The sequence below is a fragment of the Macrobrachium nipponense genome, chromosome 20, assembly GCF_015104395.2.
Source record: "Macrobrachium nipponense isolate FS-2020 chromosome 20, ASM1510439v2, whole genome shotgun sequence".
Lineage (NCBI taxonomy): Eukaryota > Metazoa > Arthropoda > Malacostraca > Decapoda > Palaemonidae > Macrobrachium > Macrobrachium nipponense.
In genome coordinates this window covers 12717819-12738240 of record NC_061089.1, presented here as the reverse complement: position 1 = coordinate 12738240, position 20422 = coordinate 12717819, and the positions used below count along the sequence as shown (strand labels likewise).

Below are 20422 nucleotides of genomic sequence, written 5' to 3'. Positions count from 1 at the left end.
AAAAGTATATCGAGAAGTTAGAACATGACATTAAACTTATTTTAAATTCTAATACAAGTTGAACTGGGTTCGTGACGGGGAATATTCCAAATCCCTCTATAGTGTGCGCACTTTTTTGCATTCTCCTGTTGGAAGTAAGGCGTTGGTGCCCTCGTCTGTACGTAGCCCAAGCCTTGGACTGCCCTGCGATAGTGTGCCTTTGGGAAGTGTCAGCTACCTGGTTCTCGGGAAGATGGGTTCGCACTTTCCAATACCTACTCTGCCCTTTTCACAGTGTAAATCTCGTTTAACGCTTTTGCCTAAGGGTCATTTTGATAGACGTATCTCTTCGCTCCGTATGTGAATTCCGCCGTCAGCGGCACCTAGTTGGAATTGTTAACATGCATAGGATTAATGAAAAATAATACAAGCGGTCCCCAGTTATCAGCGGGGGTTCTGTTCTTGGCAGGATGCAGATAAGCGAATACCACCATTAACTGAAACTTGGTGATTTATTGTGCTTATGGTGTCGATATCTGGTTAATGGCGCCGATAACTGGTTTTGAAGGGAGGAATTCTTTCTAAGGGAGTCTCTGGTTATTGACAAGGGTTATTGACAAAGGTGCTGATAAGCAAAAACCGCCATTAACCGAAACTTGGTGATATAAGCACCACTGTTAGGTATGTTATGGCGCCATAACTATTATCTGAATCTCGCCCTGTTATGCCGCATGTGGAGTGCCATAAAACTGGATCGCAATTAACAAAGTCCACTGATAACCGGGAACAGCCTGTATTCTTAATGAAATGAAAACTTCATATTGTATTAAAAAGACACGTACTTACAGGCATACTACAGTTGAAACCTGATTGGCTGGCTGGTTGCTGTGGTGATATGTTAGCCAACGACAGCCCTCTACTTCAGTTCTATTTATAGACATTTCGATCACAAAACATGACTGCAAACCTTATAATTAATAACTATAAAGAACAACCCTCTCCAAGAGCAATTTGATGAAATAAATTTTGTAGCTGTATTATTGTTAAGATTTGCAAATTGAATTACATTTATTTTGATCATGTATGAATTTGCCTTCCATAGAATGTTTTTGTTGAAAACAAAATGTGGTAGTGAACATGTGATCTTAATTGTCCCACTATTTTGTTTGTGATGATCTTAATGATTTCACATTCATTTAAAAGTATATTGATATAAATAATAATAAAGTATAATGAGTAAATTGGAACAAATATTTTTGCTACAGTAGTGATGTTTGATTACCCAATTGCATTCATGTCGTTCTAGACATCTACATATGCTGCTGCATTCTATCATTTTTATCATGGTTTATTCTTCATTTTTAATCTTTTACCATGAGGTTTAATTCAAACATTCCCCATTCATTTATCCATACTCTTGTAAAAATAATTAAATACAGTTTATTTATAGGTATACGTATATAGGTATTGCCGGTTAAACCAGATTGTCGGCTAAGATGGACGCCATATCCCGCTATTAATCTGTCTTAACAAGGGTCGACTGTATGTGCCATCGTTGGTGGACAGCAGGTGCACATAGTTATCTGAGATGATACATTTGTATAGGTTGCTGAAACAACTTTTCAGTAAAATATGGTCATTTTTGTGCCCAATGATTTTTTAGGTGTTAGCAGAGTTGCATAGCACCTCTTAAGGTTTTTGTCATCAGGCAACTTTTATGATGTCGTGTCAAGAAATCTCTTACAGGAAAATATTTTGTTTTTGTACCACTGTGACCTACATTTTTCTGATGGATGTTGGTTGTATTTTAGTGTAGTTTCATGTAACTTACCAAGTAATTGTAGAGCTAAGTATTTTACCATGTCTGGTAACTTTTATATTTTTTATTTTGCAGAAGTGCTTCCCAATTGTTTACCGAGGTGACAGCCCCCGCCCTCTATGGGGAGCATCAGAACAACACAGCAGTATTCGACAATTTATTTTTTCCAGCTGTAATGTAAACATCATCACTATTTGCAGCAACTTTGGTTTGGATTTACAGTCATTATTTCATTCTTTTGGTGAAGTACACTGTTTCATTTTGCTTTGGCGCAGACTATAGTTAGTCTTTCATTAGAATTTGAACCAGCTTTTTCTCAGAATTATGTCACATTCTAGTGTTTCTAGTGTTCGCTTTTGCAGCGGGATAAGCTGTAAGACAAGGCTACTTAAAGCCTGTTTTGATTCTCATACAATATGTACAAGTTGTAGGGGCAAGTTTGCAGTTTAGATAAAACATGTATCGAATGTGCTATGTTGCACAGTAACCAACCGGAATTTTTAAATTCTCATTTGGTCAGGTTAGAGAAAGACAGAAAGAGGAAGCCAGCTTATAAAGCCAAGAAATGCTTTCTTAGTTAGAGGTTACAACTAGGTCTAGCTTAGGAATTAGGCCTATTGTATTCCCCTTCTTCTCCTATTCCTACTTTTTCTCCTAATACTAGCCCTCCTACAAACAACCTTCTTCGCCTGTGCCTGGCTCCCTTGCTTCTGATCCTAATATCATTGCTAGTGTTGAAGCTAAATTTGATAAGAAAATTAATTTAGTTGTTGGGGGTGTAGCTAAATTGGGGAATTCTGTTTTCAAGGGATTTTACAAAACCTGTCTTCAGTGAAAGTGCAAAGTGATATTTTAGTGCAAGTTGAGGAGGCGGCTGCTCATCTCATCAGCTCTCCTAGATAAAGTCACTGTCCTGCTCTTCTACGCCAGGGAGAAGATATACCGAAAGTCCAAGGGAGCCCAAGGAGACAGGCATTGGAAAGGTTTGTCTAGGAGTGTGTATGGCTTGTTTCAAGTTCTTCAGACGATGGTGGTGAGGACAGGAAATGACGTTCATGTTACCTGGACTCTTCCCGTCCTCTCAAGCACTCTGTGGCAAACCACACTTAGAGTCAGGATCTGGTGGGATGCCTGGTGCCTGTCAAGGATTATAATCAGTCTTTTTGCAGTCCCAGGCCCTCATGCAGTTATGCAACGGACCCTCGTGTCCACTTCGGCCCATCAGTACCCCTCTCTGTTTGCTTCAGAAGATCCAGAATCCGTCTCCCCTTTACGCAGGCATCCACAACTTTCTGCATCGGACTGCTTGGAGGAGGGCCCACCTGTCTGTCCACGAGCTTCTACACCTGTCTGCATCAAACCATCCAGAGGACGGCTCACCTGTTCTCCTGACTTTTGTCCACATGTCCATACCTTTCCACATCAGACTGTTCAGAGAATCTCACCTGTCTGCTCGACTTTTGTCCACTAGCACCCACACTTGGCTTCTAAGCACCCAACATCCAGATTTTCCAAGCTTCGTCATTGCAGAGACTGCTTCCCTCTGCTTCTCGAGTCAGATGTTTACCTTCGTTTGCTGACCCTGATGAACCTGCTCTGGCTCTGATGAAACATCAGTTGGAGCAAATTGTGGACCTTTTGAAAGCTTTTACTGTTCCTAAGCCTGTCCAGAATGACATCCTGTCTGATTTTTTTGGGGTCCGAAGAGAACAAACAAGAACCTGCAGCTCCTTTGGTATTTACTGCCATATTAAGGTATTTTATGGTGAACTTTCCCTCCTTCTTCATCCTAGCTGGTCCATTTTTGCCAGCTTCAATGTTCTTAATGAGGATTCAGTTAGGTCACTGCTTGTCTCCTCAAGTTGGTTATTTCTCCTTTCTCTAGGAAAGCATTTAGGGAAATGGAGGACTGTCTGTCTGCCAAGAGAGACCATGGGAAAGCTTTCTTCACTTTTCCTCCTCCTAAATTGATCAGCAGGAGGTACCAGTAATATGCAGCTGGGTAAACTCCTTTGTTGGGAGTCTACCTCCTCCTAAGGGGACCCGTCGCTCAGCTTTTACCAAGATTATGTTCTTTTCCACTGAACTTGACCGACTTAATCAAAGACATCCTCAAAATTTTTTGTCCTTAGTTTCCTTGATTGGTTAGTGGGTGTTTTGGCCAAAATGATTGAGGATCACCAGGACCTGGACAGGGATTCTGCTTCAGACTGGCTGGGGTTTTGTCTTGTGCGGACAGAGCCATAAGAGATGGCTCGTGTAAACTTTCCACCCTTGTTACCCTAGAGGTACTCGAGAAATGAGGGCAATGGTGCACCTTTGCTTCCAAGGGAGTCACACCCTACCAAAAGTCAGGTTTGGTGTTCTCTCCATTGGACAAGGATCACCTTATCCCTTCAAGATACAGTGAAAGAGATTGCCCTAGATCTTCAGAAAAAGACTACACAACTTGTTTACTCTGTTGTCAGAAGCTCCTAGGAATCGTCTTCCCACTTCAAGGAAGCACCTTTTCTCAATCCAGCAACTCTCATGGAGGAAGGCCCAGAACGTTTTTCAGGACTCGCCAATTGGCCCGTTTTGCATCCAGGAACCGTAGAAAGACCTGCCTAACCAGCCCAGAAGTGAGCCATAGTCCTCAATGTACCAGTAGGAGCCTGACTCCTGGCTTCTTGGGAAAAGTGGCTAATAAAAGGAGTGGCACCATGGATTGTCAAGGTTCTGAAGGAAGGCTACATTATTCCTTTTCTGGAGAACCCAACAATGTGCACCTTTCCCATAGAATTGACAGCCTCCTCATGTAGGAAGTCCTCTGCCTCATTCAGAAAAGAGCCATAGAGGAGGTTCAGAACACTGACAAGAGAGGAGTTTACAATTGTCTCTTCATGGTTTCCAAAACATAAGGGTGTTTTGAGGCCACTGCTCAATGTGAGTGCTGTCAATTGTTTCATCTTGAAGACAAAATTCAAGATGGAGACAAGTTGATTGGTCCTTGCTTCCATTTAATAGGGCAACTGAATGGTAACACTAGACATGCAGGATGTGTATTTTTATATCCCAATTCATGCAGTGTCCAGAAAATACTTGAGGTTTGTCTTTCAAGGAAAAGTACGTATACCAATTTTGGGCCCTTTGCTTCAGCCTTTTGATGGCCCCTCAGGTGTTCTTTCATGTTCTTGCTCCTCTTTTGAAATGGCTACATTTAGTGGGGATCAATGTGAGTCTACCTAGACGACTGGCTTCTTCGATCCCTGTCAAAGAACAGGTGCATGGAGGACACGCACAAGACTATTCTTCTGACTCTGGAGTGGGGCCTTCTTTTAAGCATTCAGAAGTCTCAATTGACTCCTTCACAAGAGGATTCACAAGAAATCCTCAATCTGGGGATGACTGAACTTTCAAGTTGTTCAGGCTTTTCCGTCACACAAGAGGATATCCAACTGCTTTCTAACTGTTTGAAAATTCTTAGCCCTCTCATCTTGCATGGCTGAGCAATGGATGAGCCTATTGGGGACCCTGGCCTCCATAGGAACCTTTGTCAAGTTAGGCAGGTTACATATAAGGGTACTCCAATTTTATTTGAAAGCCAACTGGAGCAGGAAAATGCACCCTGACAGTCACAACTTCCTGATCACCCCAGAAATAAAATCAGACCATGCAGTGGTGGCTGTCAGAAGGGAAGTCCCTTCATCTGCTGGACCCAGACTTGAACTTTTATTCTGACGTGTCGGATGTAGGCTGGGGAGCCTTGTTAGAGACTCAAGAAGTCTCCGGGACATGGACTCCAGATCAACAAGGCTTACACATTAACATAGGAGAACTGAAGGCAGTGCATCTAGGCATTCAGGGTTTTGCCTCCATAGTCTGCAACAAGACTGTGATGGTTCATGCAGACAACACCAATCCTTAGCCTACATTCAAGCAGCATGTCAAGCAGCGAGAGACTTACTGCTGTGGGCAGATTGAAATCAAGTGACTGGTCTCTCAGTTTATCCAAGTAAGACTAAATGTGATGGTGGACGAGCTGAGCCTTCAAAAGAAAGTCCTTCCCAGAGAATGGACCTTAGACCCTCAAGTTTGCCTAGACCTGTGGAAGTTATGGGGCAGACCAATGATAGACTTGTTTGCCACCTCCAGGAACCATCGTCTTCCTCTGTATTGCTTGCCAGCCTTAGACCCTTTGCCTTGGGCCACGGACGCCATGCTGCAAGATTGGTCAAACTTAGACCTGTATGCCTTTCCTCCCTTCTGCTTGATCAGGGAGGTCTTGAACAAGTTCCAGGTGCATAGCAATACAACCATGACCCTCATATGTCCCTTTTGGCTTCTGAGAGAGTGGTTTCTGGACATTCTTCGTCTGCTGGTGGACTTCTAAGAATACTTCCTCAAAAATTCCTCTTCTCAGACAACCCCACTTCAGAAGACACCACATTGGGTTGTCCACTCTTTCTCTTACAGGATTTAGACTGTCCATAAGCTGGCCAGAGTGAAGGGTTTTTCAAGAGGGACTGCAGAAGCTATTGGTCAGTGTAGAAGATCTTTTATCAAGGTAAGTAGTCAGTCTTCCAACAGCGGTGCCTCATTCGCAATATCTCGTCTTCTATGACCACGGTAACTCAGATTACAGGCTTCCTCCTCTTCCTGAGGGAGAGGGAACTTGTCTTCTTCAAGCATTAAAGGTTATAGGGCTATGCTTAGCTCAGTCTTTAAACAAAGAGGATTGGATTTCTTGTAAAATCTCGATATCAAGGACCTGTTGAAGACTTTTGAGATGACGAAATCTAAAAAGGACAATTCTTCAGGATCCTGGAATCTGGATGTGGTCCTTAAAAGTCTGTCAGACCCATCATTTGAACTCCTCAGGACTTCTTTTGTTAGGAATTTGACTCATAAGACTCTCTTCCTCTTAACATTAGCCACGGCTAAACGCACCAGCGAAATTCAAGCCATTGACAAAAAAGTGGGTTTCTCTCAAGGGGATGCCTTCACCTTAGGCTTTTTGGCAAAGAATGAGGTCCCTCCAAGCCCTGGCCTCATTTTTTCATGGTTAAGAACTCATCAGATATCCTACGAGAAGAGGAAGAAGAGAGCGTCCCATGTCCAGTCAGGGCACTGAAACACTACCTACATAGGAAAGAAAAGATTAGGGGTATACTTCTAATGGTGTTCGGTTAACCCTTACTGGACGGGTAAATATATCAATATGCAGCTCCTCAGGCTGGGTAAACTTTGAGGTTGGCCAATTTACGAAAAACACACATCAATGGAAAGAGGAAGATATGCAAATGTACATAGTGAAAGAAAAAAAATTGTAAAAAATTTTCTTTACCCGCCATGAAAAGTTTAAAAATTATTATTTACAACCCCTTGTGGGGTCTCTCTTACAAGACAATCGTAAATTTTACCAACTTATACGTATATGTTCTTTCTAATAAATAATTTTATTTTATTTTGTAAAATTATAATTACTGCTCACACAATTTCAAAACAGATAAGAAGTAAAAGCAGTAACAAATTCTTAGCATATTTGTTAAAAAATATTTATGTAAATTTACCAAGAATGAAGATTCAGCAACTTTTTTTTTACTTTGATATGTTTTTTCTGATATTTCTTTACACCTTTCTTTGTAAAATTACATTTACAACCGACATGCTATCGTAAAAGAAAAGAAAAAAACCAACAGCAACCCTTAGGTATATTTATAAGCAAATTTACAAAAAGACGTCGTGAGACAGAGACGTACATAATACATTCCTCCTTGAAGTTACAAGCAGAACTGAAGTCTTGAGATGTCCGATTCTGGTTTTAACCAGTGTAAAAGTTGCCATTAGTGAATTTATGGGCTATAGAAGTATTGACACCTCTTTCCCACCCAATTCTTTCCAAATTGATGGCACTTAATATTGTTTATCTACTGGATCAATCCATCCATTAAGGGTTAAGAACCCATCTCACCCTCTGTCAAAGAACACCTTGTCGTTTTTTCTAAGAGATTAAATTAAAGAAGCACTCCCATATCCAGAAGGAATTTTTACCAAACTTTAAAGTAAGAGCACATAACATCAGAGCAGTGTCCACTTCCTTTGCATTCAGAGTTAACATGTCCCCGTCCACTATTATCCAGTCCACTTATTGGAAGTGCAAGTCAATTTTTGCTTCTCATTATTTGAAAGACGTGGAAATCATGATCGTGTAATGATTGGAGTACCTTGGGGCCTTTATTGGTGGCTGGCATGGTATTAGGTGAAGAATCATAGGAAGCATTCTTTTTTTTTTCTTCTTCTATCTTTTTGCCTTGACATAGGGTTTTCAAGTTTTTGGGAAGCCTGGGTGTACGAAGTATCTTAAGTATCCACTAGTATTAGTAGATAAGGTATGGTCTTTATCGAGTGTTCCCAGATTATGTGACAGCGGTCTGGTTTTTATCTTGGTACTGCGGCCAAGGCCAAGGCACCTCTTGTAAATTTTGCTAGCAATCAGACATTGTCCCTCACTGCAAAGTTCCCTCCTAATTAGAGTCGACCCTGGGCTATATGTAGTGCCACACCACTACAGGTCAAGATGAGTACCAACTAAAGGCAGTACTACTCACCTGCAGTAGCTCTCTTGCCAGGTAAGGAAACAACAAGCATTGCATTCAGTGCTGGGAAATTATTCTATTTCAAAGTTATTATCATGCTTTAATGTTTTGGAGTAGAATATGTCCATTTGTCCTACTTTCATTCAGTGTGGGATTCAGCTATATAATTACTTGGTAAGTTACTCATGAACAATAGGGCTCAAATGAATTGTCAAATGCTGCTGTGTTCCGATGTTCCCTACAGAGGGTAGGGCCTGTCACCTAGGTAAACAATTAAGAAGTGTTACCGCAAAACTAAAAAAATTGCTGCTCTTGGTAAAAGAGCTATATAATTACTTGGCAAGTATATGTGAAACTAATTTTATCATGAAAATATTTTATTAAGAAAGTATAGGAAAGTTTTATTACTAGAATTGTTTAATGATGTGAGGTCCAACCATTTACTATATTTTTTACTGTTTTTTATTACTCAGATATTTAGATTATTAATGTAATGTACTTTCTAATATTTATATCTGATTGCTTTTTGGTTTTCATTATTTGTCTGTTTCTAGGTAGTTCAGATTTGATTATTTTATTGGTGCAACAATGGGTAGAGATGATCTGAATGCTTAGATTCTGACTTTATTACCTGAATCAGTATATTTTGCCGCTGAAAAACTATTGAATGATAATTTCTCCTTACCACCTTTGATAAATTTAGTGGTTTTATAAAAATTTAAATTAATTAATACCAACTAATCGTTCCTACTTTGTCCTGTAAGCCTGCACGACCTGAGAGTCCAGCGATGTCATTGCAGTCAGCCCATTCTGAATCCTCAGGGCCAAGTACCTTATCCAATGCCCAGTCAGAGTCAAGAGCATCTGCATTGGGGGGCTCTGCATCTCAGCAGTGGGCACCCAATTCAGCTTGGGTTCTTAGTTGGAAGACAAAACTTCCACTGCAGACCATTATGAGACTTCTCCAAGTTCTTGTACCTCAGGTGGAGAAAATATGTATTGACAAGTAAGTTGTTGACCAAACTTGAAAAATGTGTCATATGCAGCACAGCATGTAATATATTTTGATGATACTCACAAATCTCGGATAGTACCTTTTTTGCTGGATACTTTTAAGTACTTATAAATACAAGTAATTACTTGCTGTGTTGAAGTTATGATATAATTAGGGTGCAGTAATTTGTATATCATAAGATTATTATCATTGTATGGGTTTTATTGATTAGGAAAACTTATTTGAATTATAAGCACCTTTAATTATCTCATATTCCACTTGCCAGAGAATGATTATAAACAAACCGCAGCATATTGTCTTAGAGTAAGGTTTTGAATTTTGACACCCTTGATTTCTTGATCAACATGCTGAATTGTATCAGGTGAGCTTGAAAGATTTATCTTTTAATGGTCATTGTGGTTAATATGTTTTAAATTTCATTTACTGGTACTATTTGCATCATGGTGCACATAATTCTTGTCATTTGCATGGAGTTTATCTCCTTGACGAGGTGGGGGCCTTAGGGATCCACTGCAGAGAGATTATGCCCCTTTATGCCTACTCTCTGCTGTGGATCCAACTGAACATTGGGACCTTTAACTTCTTTACTCCTCCTCTAAATTTTCCCCCTTCCCTCCTTCTTCTTTCATTGACAACCTTGGCGTGGTTTTGGAGTATTGAATTGACCGCTCTTTTAACTTGATGGAGGGTGGAGTTGGACGGCACGCCACTCCACCCGTAAAACTAAAGTACCTGACGTGGTCGAGCGAGGGGAAATTTTTATGCCAAGCCATGCCCACAGTGCTGGGTCCGATCTCATGGGACTGACGACCCTTAAGGCACTGTGGGTATGGCATATATCCAGGTGAGTGTCCCAGGGCAGTTACCCCAGCATAACAGTATTGCTCCTCCCTCAGTTGGGCCTCCTTGGTGAGAGGGATCTCATCCTGGACGAAATATTTAAACTTTATATATGGAAACAAAAACAAAAACCTATATATGGAAACTAAAACAAAAACCTATATATGGAAACTAAAACAAAAACCCCTACGACTTCTGGCGTGGCAATGGACTATTCTAAGGAAAACCCAGGTAATGAAGAACAGGACCATACAAGCCACAAAGAAAAAGTAAATTTAGAATTGACCCAACCTTGACTCACTTCGACTCCCTGTTTGGGAGTGGAAGTTGGTCAAGGTTCTTGATCTTGGAAACTGACAGAAAAATATCTGCATTAAGATTGGAAAATTATTTGTTAAGTAGGCACCCAACCTCAGAAATGTCATTTAGACAAATAAAAGAACAGGAGTGGTTAATAGAAACCACTACAAAAAATCAATCTGAAAATTATTTAACCATAAAGAACATAGACAATATAAAAGTAACGATAAGAAAGCATGACAATATGAACAGTGTACTGGGTACTGTAGTACTTCCTAAAAGTGAAGAGCCAATAGAGAAAAATATTTTGCTGGATTCCCTTAAGAAAAGGTACAACAATGTGCAAGATTGTGAAGTTTACAGTATAACCAGTAGACAAAGTAATGAAAAGACATTGAAAATAGCAAAAATAAAATTGAAGGCCAAGAATTGCCTTTCAAAATTAAAATCATGGACCAAAATAGAGAACTGAGACCTTATGTTCACAAACCACTACAGTGCCAAAACTGCAGTAAATATGGGCATACATGGAAAAATTGCAGACATATACAGGGGGTCTTCGAGTTACGACGTTGATCCGTTCTTAAGATGCGTCGTAACACGATTTTCAGGGTAAGTCGGAACATTAAAAAATACCACATGATTTAATGTAAATACGTATCAATAACAACGAGAGAACAATTCCTTACCTTTATTAATTTGGTTGGCTTGCACACTGGAGAGGAAGCTGCAGTGCTGGAGAGACTGGGGGAGGTTAGTGAAGAGAAAAAGAACCTCCAGAAGATGCTGGAGATGCTGGAGCAGGTGAGTCTTGAGGTGAGGCAGAACATACTGGAGATGCTGGGGCAGGTGAGTCTTGAGGTGAGGCAGAACATTCAGAAGGTGCTGGAGATTGTGGGGCAGGTGAGTCTGGGTTAGCAGAACATTCAGAAGGTGCTGGAGATTGTGGGGCAGGCGAGTCTGGGTTAGCAGAACATTCAGAAGGTGCTGGAGATTGTGGGGCAGGCAAGTCTGGATTAGCAGAGGCAGCTGAGGTAGAGGGTACAGGATCTCTTGCAGGCCTCTCTACCTTCTTAAAATACTGCTCCAGGTTAGTCTGAACAGAGAGCAACCTCTTTTCATCCAAGATCTCCTTGTAACACTGCATCAAATCCATGATGCCTCTGGAAACCCTAGTGAACCTGTCCAAGTTGGGATCCTGAGCCTCAAAAGTTGCCAACGCTTGCTGCAACTCTGCAAAACCTCTTGCCAAGTCGTGCCTTGTGAAAGCCTTAGGCTCTGGGGTGGGTGCTTCTTCTTCTTCCTCTATCATCTGCTTCTCCAGTTGTATCAGGTCCTCAGCAGATAACTCCTCGCCATGAGACTCCAGCAGCTCTGTAACATCATCAACCTCCATCTCCAAATTGATTTCCTTACTCAGGGCAACAACGTTCTTGACAACTTGCTGAACTTGCTGAACTGTGTCCTCAAACCCATGGAAATCATTCACAAATTGAGGACAAATTTTCTTCCAGACACCATTCATGTTTGTTTGCTTAACCTCCTCCCAGGTATCAGCAATGTTCTTTACAGCATCAAGGATGTTGTAGGATTTCCAAAAATCCTTCAAAGTCAAGTCCTTCTTGGTTTCAGTTGCCTGTAAAGCCATAGCAATTGTCCTACGTAGGTAGTAGGCCTTGAACGAAGCAATCACTCCTTGGTCCATTGGCTGTAAAAGGGCTGTGGTATTAGGTGGAAGGTAAACCACCTTGACATTAGGGTTGAAGTCTCCCAGCTGGGCAGGGTGTCCAGGGGCATTGTCCAGTACTAGCAACACCTTAAAGGGGATACCCTTGGAGGCGCAATACCGCTAAACACTTGGAACAAAAATGGTTTACGAACCAGTCCTCAAACACTGCAAGTGTCACCCATGCCTTCTTGTTGGACTCCAAATTACTGGTAGTTGACCCTTCCAAATGCCCTTGAGTACCCTTGGATTTTCAGCCTGATACACCAACAAGGGCTTCAGTTTGAAGTCACCAGCAGCATTACCCCCAAGAAGTAAAGTTAGCCTCTCCTTGCTGGCTTTATGACCGGGTGCTGACTTCTCCTCCTTGGCGATGTAAGTGCGGTTAGGCATACGCTTCCAAAACAAACCTGTCTCATCCACGTTAAACACTTGCTGAGCAGACTAACCCCCCTCCTTAATTATCTCAGACAACGCTTTAGGAAATTCACTCGCTGCTTTCTCATCCCCACTAGCAGCTTCACCTTGCACTTTAAGGTTATGGTAATTGGCCCGAGCCTTAAATCGCATAAACCAACCCCTACTAGCCACAAACTCTTCACTTTCACTTCCCTCCCCCTTTTCTTTTTTCTACGCTTCAAACAATCTTTTCGCCTTCTCCTGAATCACCATAAGGCTGACTGGGGATATGCTGTTGATTTTGGTCTTCCAACCAAAGCACCAATAACCTTTCCTTTTCAATTATTAGACCACTACGCTGCTTGGTTATCTGTCGCTTTCATAGGAGCAGATCCTTTCACATGTTCAACGATGCGCTCTTTATCTTTGATAATGGTAGCAACGGTCGAACGGCTAAGGCCAAGCGAGCGGCCAATGTTTGTTGGCGTTTCTCCCTTCTCAGATCGCTTTATAATGTCCACTTTGATTTCCATGGTGATGGCCATTTCTTTTCTTCGATGCACTACCATCAGAAGAGTCCGCCTTGCGCTTGGGAGCCATAACAAAGAGTAAAAAGTTACAAAAACGATACAACACGAGGGAGAGAGAGGCAGCATAAACAACCAAAATGACATATAGGCGAGGAATGAGCGTAGCGAAGCGACGCCGTCCTCTCCCCCACAAAGCGTATTCTTCCGCCGTGCGCCCGGAACTAGTTCGCGTTTGTTTACGTCGCTTACAACACTAAACCGCATAAGATGGAACGACGCATAATATTATTTTTTATATTTTTATGGGGGCGCGTTCGTAACCACGAAGCATTGTAAGTCGAGACCGGCGTAACCCGAGGACTTACTGTATAGATTTGTGTATTGTGGATCTGACAAACATACACCACGCAGTGGAAGTGAGGTGAACCAAAATGTGTAAACTGTGGCCAAAATCACCATGCTAGGTCTAAGGAGTGTATGTACTATATATACATTACAGAACTGAAATTACTTCAGGAGAGATCAGGAATGCCAATAAGAGAAGCCAAACTAGAGTTGAGAGTTAGAGGAATGCATGATCCCGCTAGGAAGCAAATAACAAACCCCTAATAGATAAATCAGAAGAAAAAATAACTTTACTAGAAACTAATATAGCAAGAAATCAAGATACTTGTGCAACTGTGTGTTCAAATTCATTTGAGATATTGGAGGAAATGGAAACACTAGAGATTAATACATGTATAACTGAAATATTACAAGATAATTATAATGAGCTGGAAGCTAAAGATAAAAAGAGGCCTTTAGAGAGAACTCCACCCAAAACCAAAAAGCCAACAATTATTAGAGAGGTATCTGTTAAAGCAAAGACCAAGGATCCACAAAAAGTGCACAGACAAGAAAATGTTAAGAACATACCCTTGTCTCCTAAAGTAATAATAAAAGAAATGGATGGAAATACCCAGAACAATAAAGAAATAATAGAGGAGAACACCATAGACAAAAATGAGTATGTGAAGGGAGAAGAGATTACTCCCTCACCAGTAATTGGTGCACTAAAAGTAAATGAAAAAAGGACACATAAGGACACATGTGGATGTAATGAACGTTTCATCGAATTATGCAACAAAAACAGAAATATAACAAAAGACAGTTTAACAAACACTATACGAAATTTTATAAAATATAGAAGTAAAGAAACCACTAGTCTAGAGACTCACAAAAAAGGCTGTATGTGCATTGGGCATCTAATGTCTTATAAGGAATAGCAAATAAATGTAACTAAAATTTTAGAAAAAATGCAAATAGATAAACCATAACAAGAAAGTAATGCTTGAACACTCTTAACATAATATTTTCAATAATTATATAATACGTACAATGGAACATAAATGGTCTCCAGACAGATTACATTTGGGAGAATTACAACGCTTACTGAAAGAATACGAACCAATGATATTATGTTTACAACATGTCAATAAAACAGTATCAACAATTGGTAAATATACCTTAGTATCTACATCTAGAGAAGAAGAAGGAAATTTAGGTACTGCTATATATGCACATAACAAAGTATGTTATGACAGGGTACCTGTAAACTTTGCTGACTTGCAAAATACGAATAAAAAACTCTAATTATGTAATTTATAGCATATACAACCAACCTAACAAAAATTACGACATAGAAAAACTTAAGGATTTGTTTGGCAATGCCAGAGAACCTTCATTGATAGTAGGGTATTTTAATGCTCACAACCCGATATGGGACTGTAACTGTACAATCTCAAATAGAGCAGGGAGTAAAATTGAAGACTTCATGGAGTCAAACGACATCTGCTGTATAAATGATGACGAAATTAGTACATATTTTTCAAAAACACATGGAACATTTTCTTCAGTAGACCTAACTCTTTGTACAACAAATATAATTGACAGAATAGATTGGAATATAGTTGATGATTTGCACACCAGTGATCATTTCCCAATATTAATATCGTTATTACATAATAATCCTGCAAAGCATGTTCCTCACTATAATATTAATAAAGCAGATTGGGAAAAATATGAAATGCACACAAGAAATATCCAACCATTTGAATATTTAAAAGACCATAATGAAACTAACAAAATTCTTGTTGACTTCATGAAAAAGGCTGCTGATCAAGCAATACCAAAGTCAAAACCCCATCCAACAAAGCACAAAGTCCCATGGTGGTCTGATAAACTGAGAGACTTTATTAATATAAAACACTCAATAGGGAGACGACTAGATAATTTAAATAGAACGTTCAGTAAAATAAATAAAACATTACCAATAATAGAAGGAACTTTACAAAAAATGACTATATTATTACTAGAAATTGATACATTAAAGCCTATATACAACAAAATATCTGCAAAATTTAAAAAGGAAGTAATTCAAGGAAGAATAATTTCATGGAGGAAATATGTATCAGATCTCTCTAATAATACTCCCATACAAAAAATATGGGAAAAATTCAGAAAAATAAATGGTACCCAAGTTAAACCACCTAGACATGCCATATTGAAAAATGGAAAAAAGAATACTTGATCCAAAAGAAATAAGTAATATAATAGGAGAAAACTTAGCTGCGAATGTAAGTAGCGATAAAAATGTAGATGAACACTTCTGCACAAAGAAAAATAACGAAGAACTAATAACAATAAATTTCGAAACACAAGAAGATATATATTATGATAGAAAATTTGATATGGAAGAGTTGGAATATGCTCTCTTGAATAGCAATAAATCTGCTCCTGGAGGTGACAATATTTGCTTTGAGATGATCGACCACTTAACACCTCTGGCAAAGTCATACTTATTACAATTTTATAATCATTTATGGCTTCAGAATCTATTTCCTGATGAATGGCGTAAAGCTATAATGATTCCTATCCCCAAACCTGGAAAGGATCCAAGCAATGTTAATAATTACAGACCAATATCTCTTAACAAGTTGCTTATGCAAATTACTTGAAAAAATGGTAAATGCTAGACTAACATGACACATTCGAGAAAACAAAATTTTAACTTCCACTCAATTTGGTCACAGTGTAACAGGTCTACATTAGATTCTCTCTCTATCCTAGAAGACCATATACGCAGAGGATTTGAACGAAAACAGATAACTGTAGCAGTCTTTTTTGACATAGAAAAGGCTTATGACACTACGTGGAGGTATCCTATATTGAAGACATTACAAAACAACAACGTCCGTGGACATTTACCCTTGTTCATCCAAAGTTTTCTAACAAATCGAAGTTTTCAGGTGAAAATTGATGATGCTTTGTCCAGAACATTCCCACTTGAAAATGGTGTTCCACAAGGAAGTGTCCTTAGTGGCACACTATTCACCCTAGCAATTGATGAAATTAGTAAAAATCTACCCACCGGAATTAAAAGCAACCTTTATATAGATGATTTTGCCATATATTATTCAGCATCTCGCATTAAACATGCAGAGCGCATCATTAACATATTTATAATAAAAATAGATGAATGGACCTCATCTGTAGGATTTAGATTGTCCATAAGTAAGACTCAAGCAGTTATATTTTATAAAGATAAAAGATGGAAGAAAGGTGAAGAAATAGATTTGAAAATCAGAAACCAAAGTATACTACAAATTGGCCAAAGTGCAAAATTTTTAGGATTAGTATTTGATACTCACTTGAACTGGAACGCCCACATAACATATGTGAAATCAAAATGTAAAAGAGCCTTGAATCTAATTAGAAAATTATCAAACACTAATTGGGGAGCTGATAGACAAACCCTTACATTACTATATAAAGCAACAGTGCTGTCTATCATTGACTACGGAAGTGAAATATACGGCTCAGCTTCAGACGCAGTACTGAAAATGTTGGACCTAGTTCATAATTCATAATGAAAGACTTAGAATATGTACAGGAGCTTTTAAATCGTCACCAACCTCTTCTTTACAGGTTGAATGTGGTGAACTACCTCTCTCTCTCCATAGAGAGTTAGTAACGATGAAAAGTGCCGTAAGAACCATTCATCAAGTGATTCACCAACCAAAAAAATTATTTGAACTAAGGGATGCATTTATTAACAATCATTCACTACCTTTTCCAATTAGATCAAGAAGATTGTTTGAGTCACTGAATATAAATATCCAACTACCTCCAATAGTAAAATTTCCTCTTCCTTGGATTATGAATAAAATAAAAGTTTGCACAAAATTAAAATATCTATCAAAAAAGCATTCCTATACCCCAGAACATCAGAGACAACATACAATAGAGCACATAAACCGAAAAGTCCACATTATGCAATATATACAGATGGATCCAAATCAGAATACGGAGTGGGATATGCTGCAGTGTCCCAGGATAAAACATGCCAGTTCTCGCTTCCCAATAATGCCTCAGTATTTACAGCAGAGTTATGTGCAATAACATTGGCCATAAAAATAATCAAAGAACACTACTTTAACAATTTTGTGATTTATAGCGACTCTAGAAGTGCTATAGAAGCCATTAATAGTTATAATCCCAAAAATAATATTGTGCAGCAGATAAAGTTTTTACTCTATAAATTATATAAAAAAGAAAAAAATATTGAAATATGTTGGATCCCTGCCCATGTCGGAATAAAAAGAAATGAAGAAGCTGATAAAGCAGCCAAGGAAGCAATCCACAAGATGAGAACAAATGTAAACATCCCTATTAGTAAGACTGTAGCTTATATAAAAACAATAATTGTAAATAAATGGCAAAATATATGGAACGAAGAACCTGAAAGTAATAAATTAAAGCAAATAAAACCTGACGTTACGAAATGGAGCTCCATATACCAGAGAGAAAGACACACGCAAGTAATCCTGACACGTCTACGTATAGGCCACACTCGTCTAACACATGGGCACTTAATGAGCAGCCCACGTGACCCTGCTCCGGAGTGTCAGAATGCAAGGTATTGATAAATGTTAGACATGTATTGTGTGATTGTCCAAAGTATGACCAGCAAAGACTGTCAACATTTGGAAGTAAAGCATTAAAAGAAATTTTGTCAGAATCTTTCACATTTTCCGTCGTTCTGATTATGACGTTTCTAAGAAACTCTGATTTAATTAATAAAATATAAAAATAACTATATATACAAAAACCTCAGAGCAATTAAGGAATTTTAGATCAAATTTTTAAGTTTCTTGACTATTTGTTAATTTTAATAACCTTTTTAGTATGTATGGAACTGTGAGTAAATGTATTTATTGCCTGTTTGTGTTCTAGTATGAAAGTCTAAGCCGCTGTGCAGTTTTTTTTTTTTTTTTTTTTTTATTTTGTTTTTTTTTTAGTAGTAGTATTATATGACCTATTTGGTCCCAGTTCCTGGCCTTTGGCCTAGACCTGGCATTTTATCAAATCCTTCGGGCCAGCCCTATGAGAGCTGAAAATCAGCTCAGTGGTCTGGTTAAACTATTCTTATAATAAATAAATGGAGTTTATAAAGGCTTATTTATGAAATTGAATAGGTAATAGCACTATCTAATTTTTACTTGAGTGATATTAATGGTAAAATACCTTCAAATAAAACTATAAGGGGTACAAGATGGAATGGCTGAAGATGCGATAGAAGTTGGGCAATAAATAAGAATAAAGAAGATTAAGTGTCAGTCATTTGGATACTGACTGGACTTTTAAACAGCCCCATAGGAATAGACAGAGCTAGTTTTGAAGACTTAATGGATAGATCTAGATGAGGGAAAAATAAATCAGGAGGTACAAGCTGTTTTTGAGTTTTGCTATAGGAAGGTTTAAAATTACCGAACTTAACGTGAGAAATCCAGAGAGAAGTTGATAATATAAAAGAGTGGAGAACTGAAACAGATTTATTTTTTTAGAATGAAAACTCTTATATTCAATAAAACTTGCAAAACACAACATAAATTGCTCCAAGCTGATTTAATAGTACTACTATTAAGATGAAAAAGAACTAGCTAAAAGAATGAAAATTAGGAAACTGAAAAAAGAAATAAAAGCAGAATCAAGAATAAGTACTACCATCAAATATATTTTTAAAACATTGTTACTGGAAACTGTTTAGAGAAGGCATACAAAGGCTGCAAAATATGCTGAATGACAGCAACAAAAATAGAAGAGAGATGATGGTGAAATGATGTAAAAGGACACTTAAAGAGTTGGGAGAGTATTAAAGCTCTTAAATAGGACTGGCAGGGAAGAGGATTGAGACATATATAGCGTTCCCCTGTATTCGCGGGGGATGCGTACCAGGCACCCCCGTGAATAGTTAAAACCTGCAAATAGTTAAAAACCACCACAAAAAATGCTTATAACAGCCTATCTTGAAAGTTCAGATACCAAATTTATACCTTCAATAACATCCTACTTCAAATATACCTAAAATTACTAACCTATTGCTGTATTAATCTTTGAAGTTGTATTATTAATATAATTTTAAGGTCATCTTAAACATTTTACCATTAAAAATATGTACCTATAGCCATTAACAGAGAGAGAGAGAGAGAGACCGTTGAATGTCAACATCATAATACCGACCATCAAGAGTGAAATTATGAATTATTTCTGAGGCAGAGAGAATAATAATGGAGAGAGAGAGAGAGGAGAGGAGAGAGAGAGAGAGAGCGAGAGAGAGAGAGAAGAGAGAGAGAGAGAGAGAGAGAGAGAGAGAGAGAATAACTCCTAGACTCCGACTCCTTCCCCTCCGCAATTCATATATCAAACTGTCCTGTACTCCCCCACCCTCCTTCCTCCAAGTGGATAAAAAGACTGGGAATCGCCATTTTTACTAATCTTATTAATATTTGAAAATTAGTTATACGGTAAATCATCTATTTATACTACAAAACAAATAAATATACGTAAGTGAGAGAGAGAGAGAAAAGTTATTGTTATTGTTGAATTTCATTAAACTTAATATTATTTGAAAACTAGTACCGTATATTTTTATTTTACCATAAAACTTAGTAATGCCCTTAAAGATATACTGTATACATACACTTCCAAGCCAGATGACGAGAGTTACCACAATGACATACTATCTCGTGTGGCAAAAGAGAGAGAGAGAGAGAGAGAGAGAGTTAACCTTACTTAATAGTGAAATGGATAGATTATTGTATTTCTTTAAATGTACTATCATATGGATTTTGAAATTAGTTATTATTATTAATATGCAAAAATATTAAACATATACACGTGTACCATAGAAATGTT

General features: G+C 38.5%; 1 protein-coding gene across 2 annotated transcripts in view; it reads left to right on the top strand.

Moving 5' to 3' along the window:
• The window catches only part of LOC135221776 (protein HID1-like), a 476459-nt gene that overhangs the window by 412879 nt on the left and 43158 nt on the right, over positions 1–20422 (top strand). For both annotated transcript variants that reach the window (XM_064259610.1, XM_064259621.1), the window contains one exon: positions 9141–9382. In XM_064259610.1, the coding sequence (XP_064115680.1) occupies positions 9141–9382 (242 nt within the window). The remainder of the gene's footprint in view (positions 1–9140; positions 9383–20422) is intronic.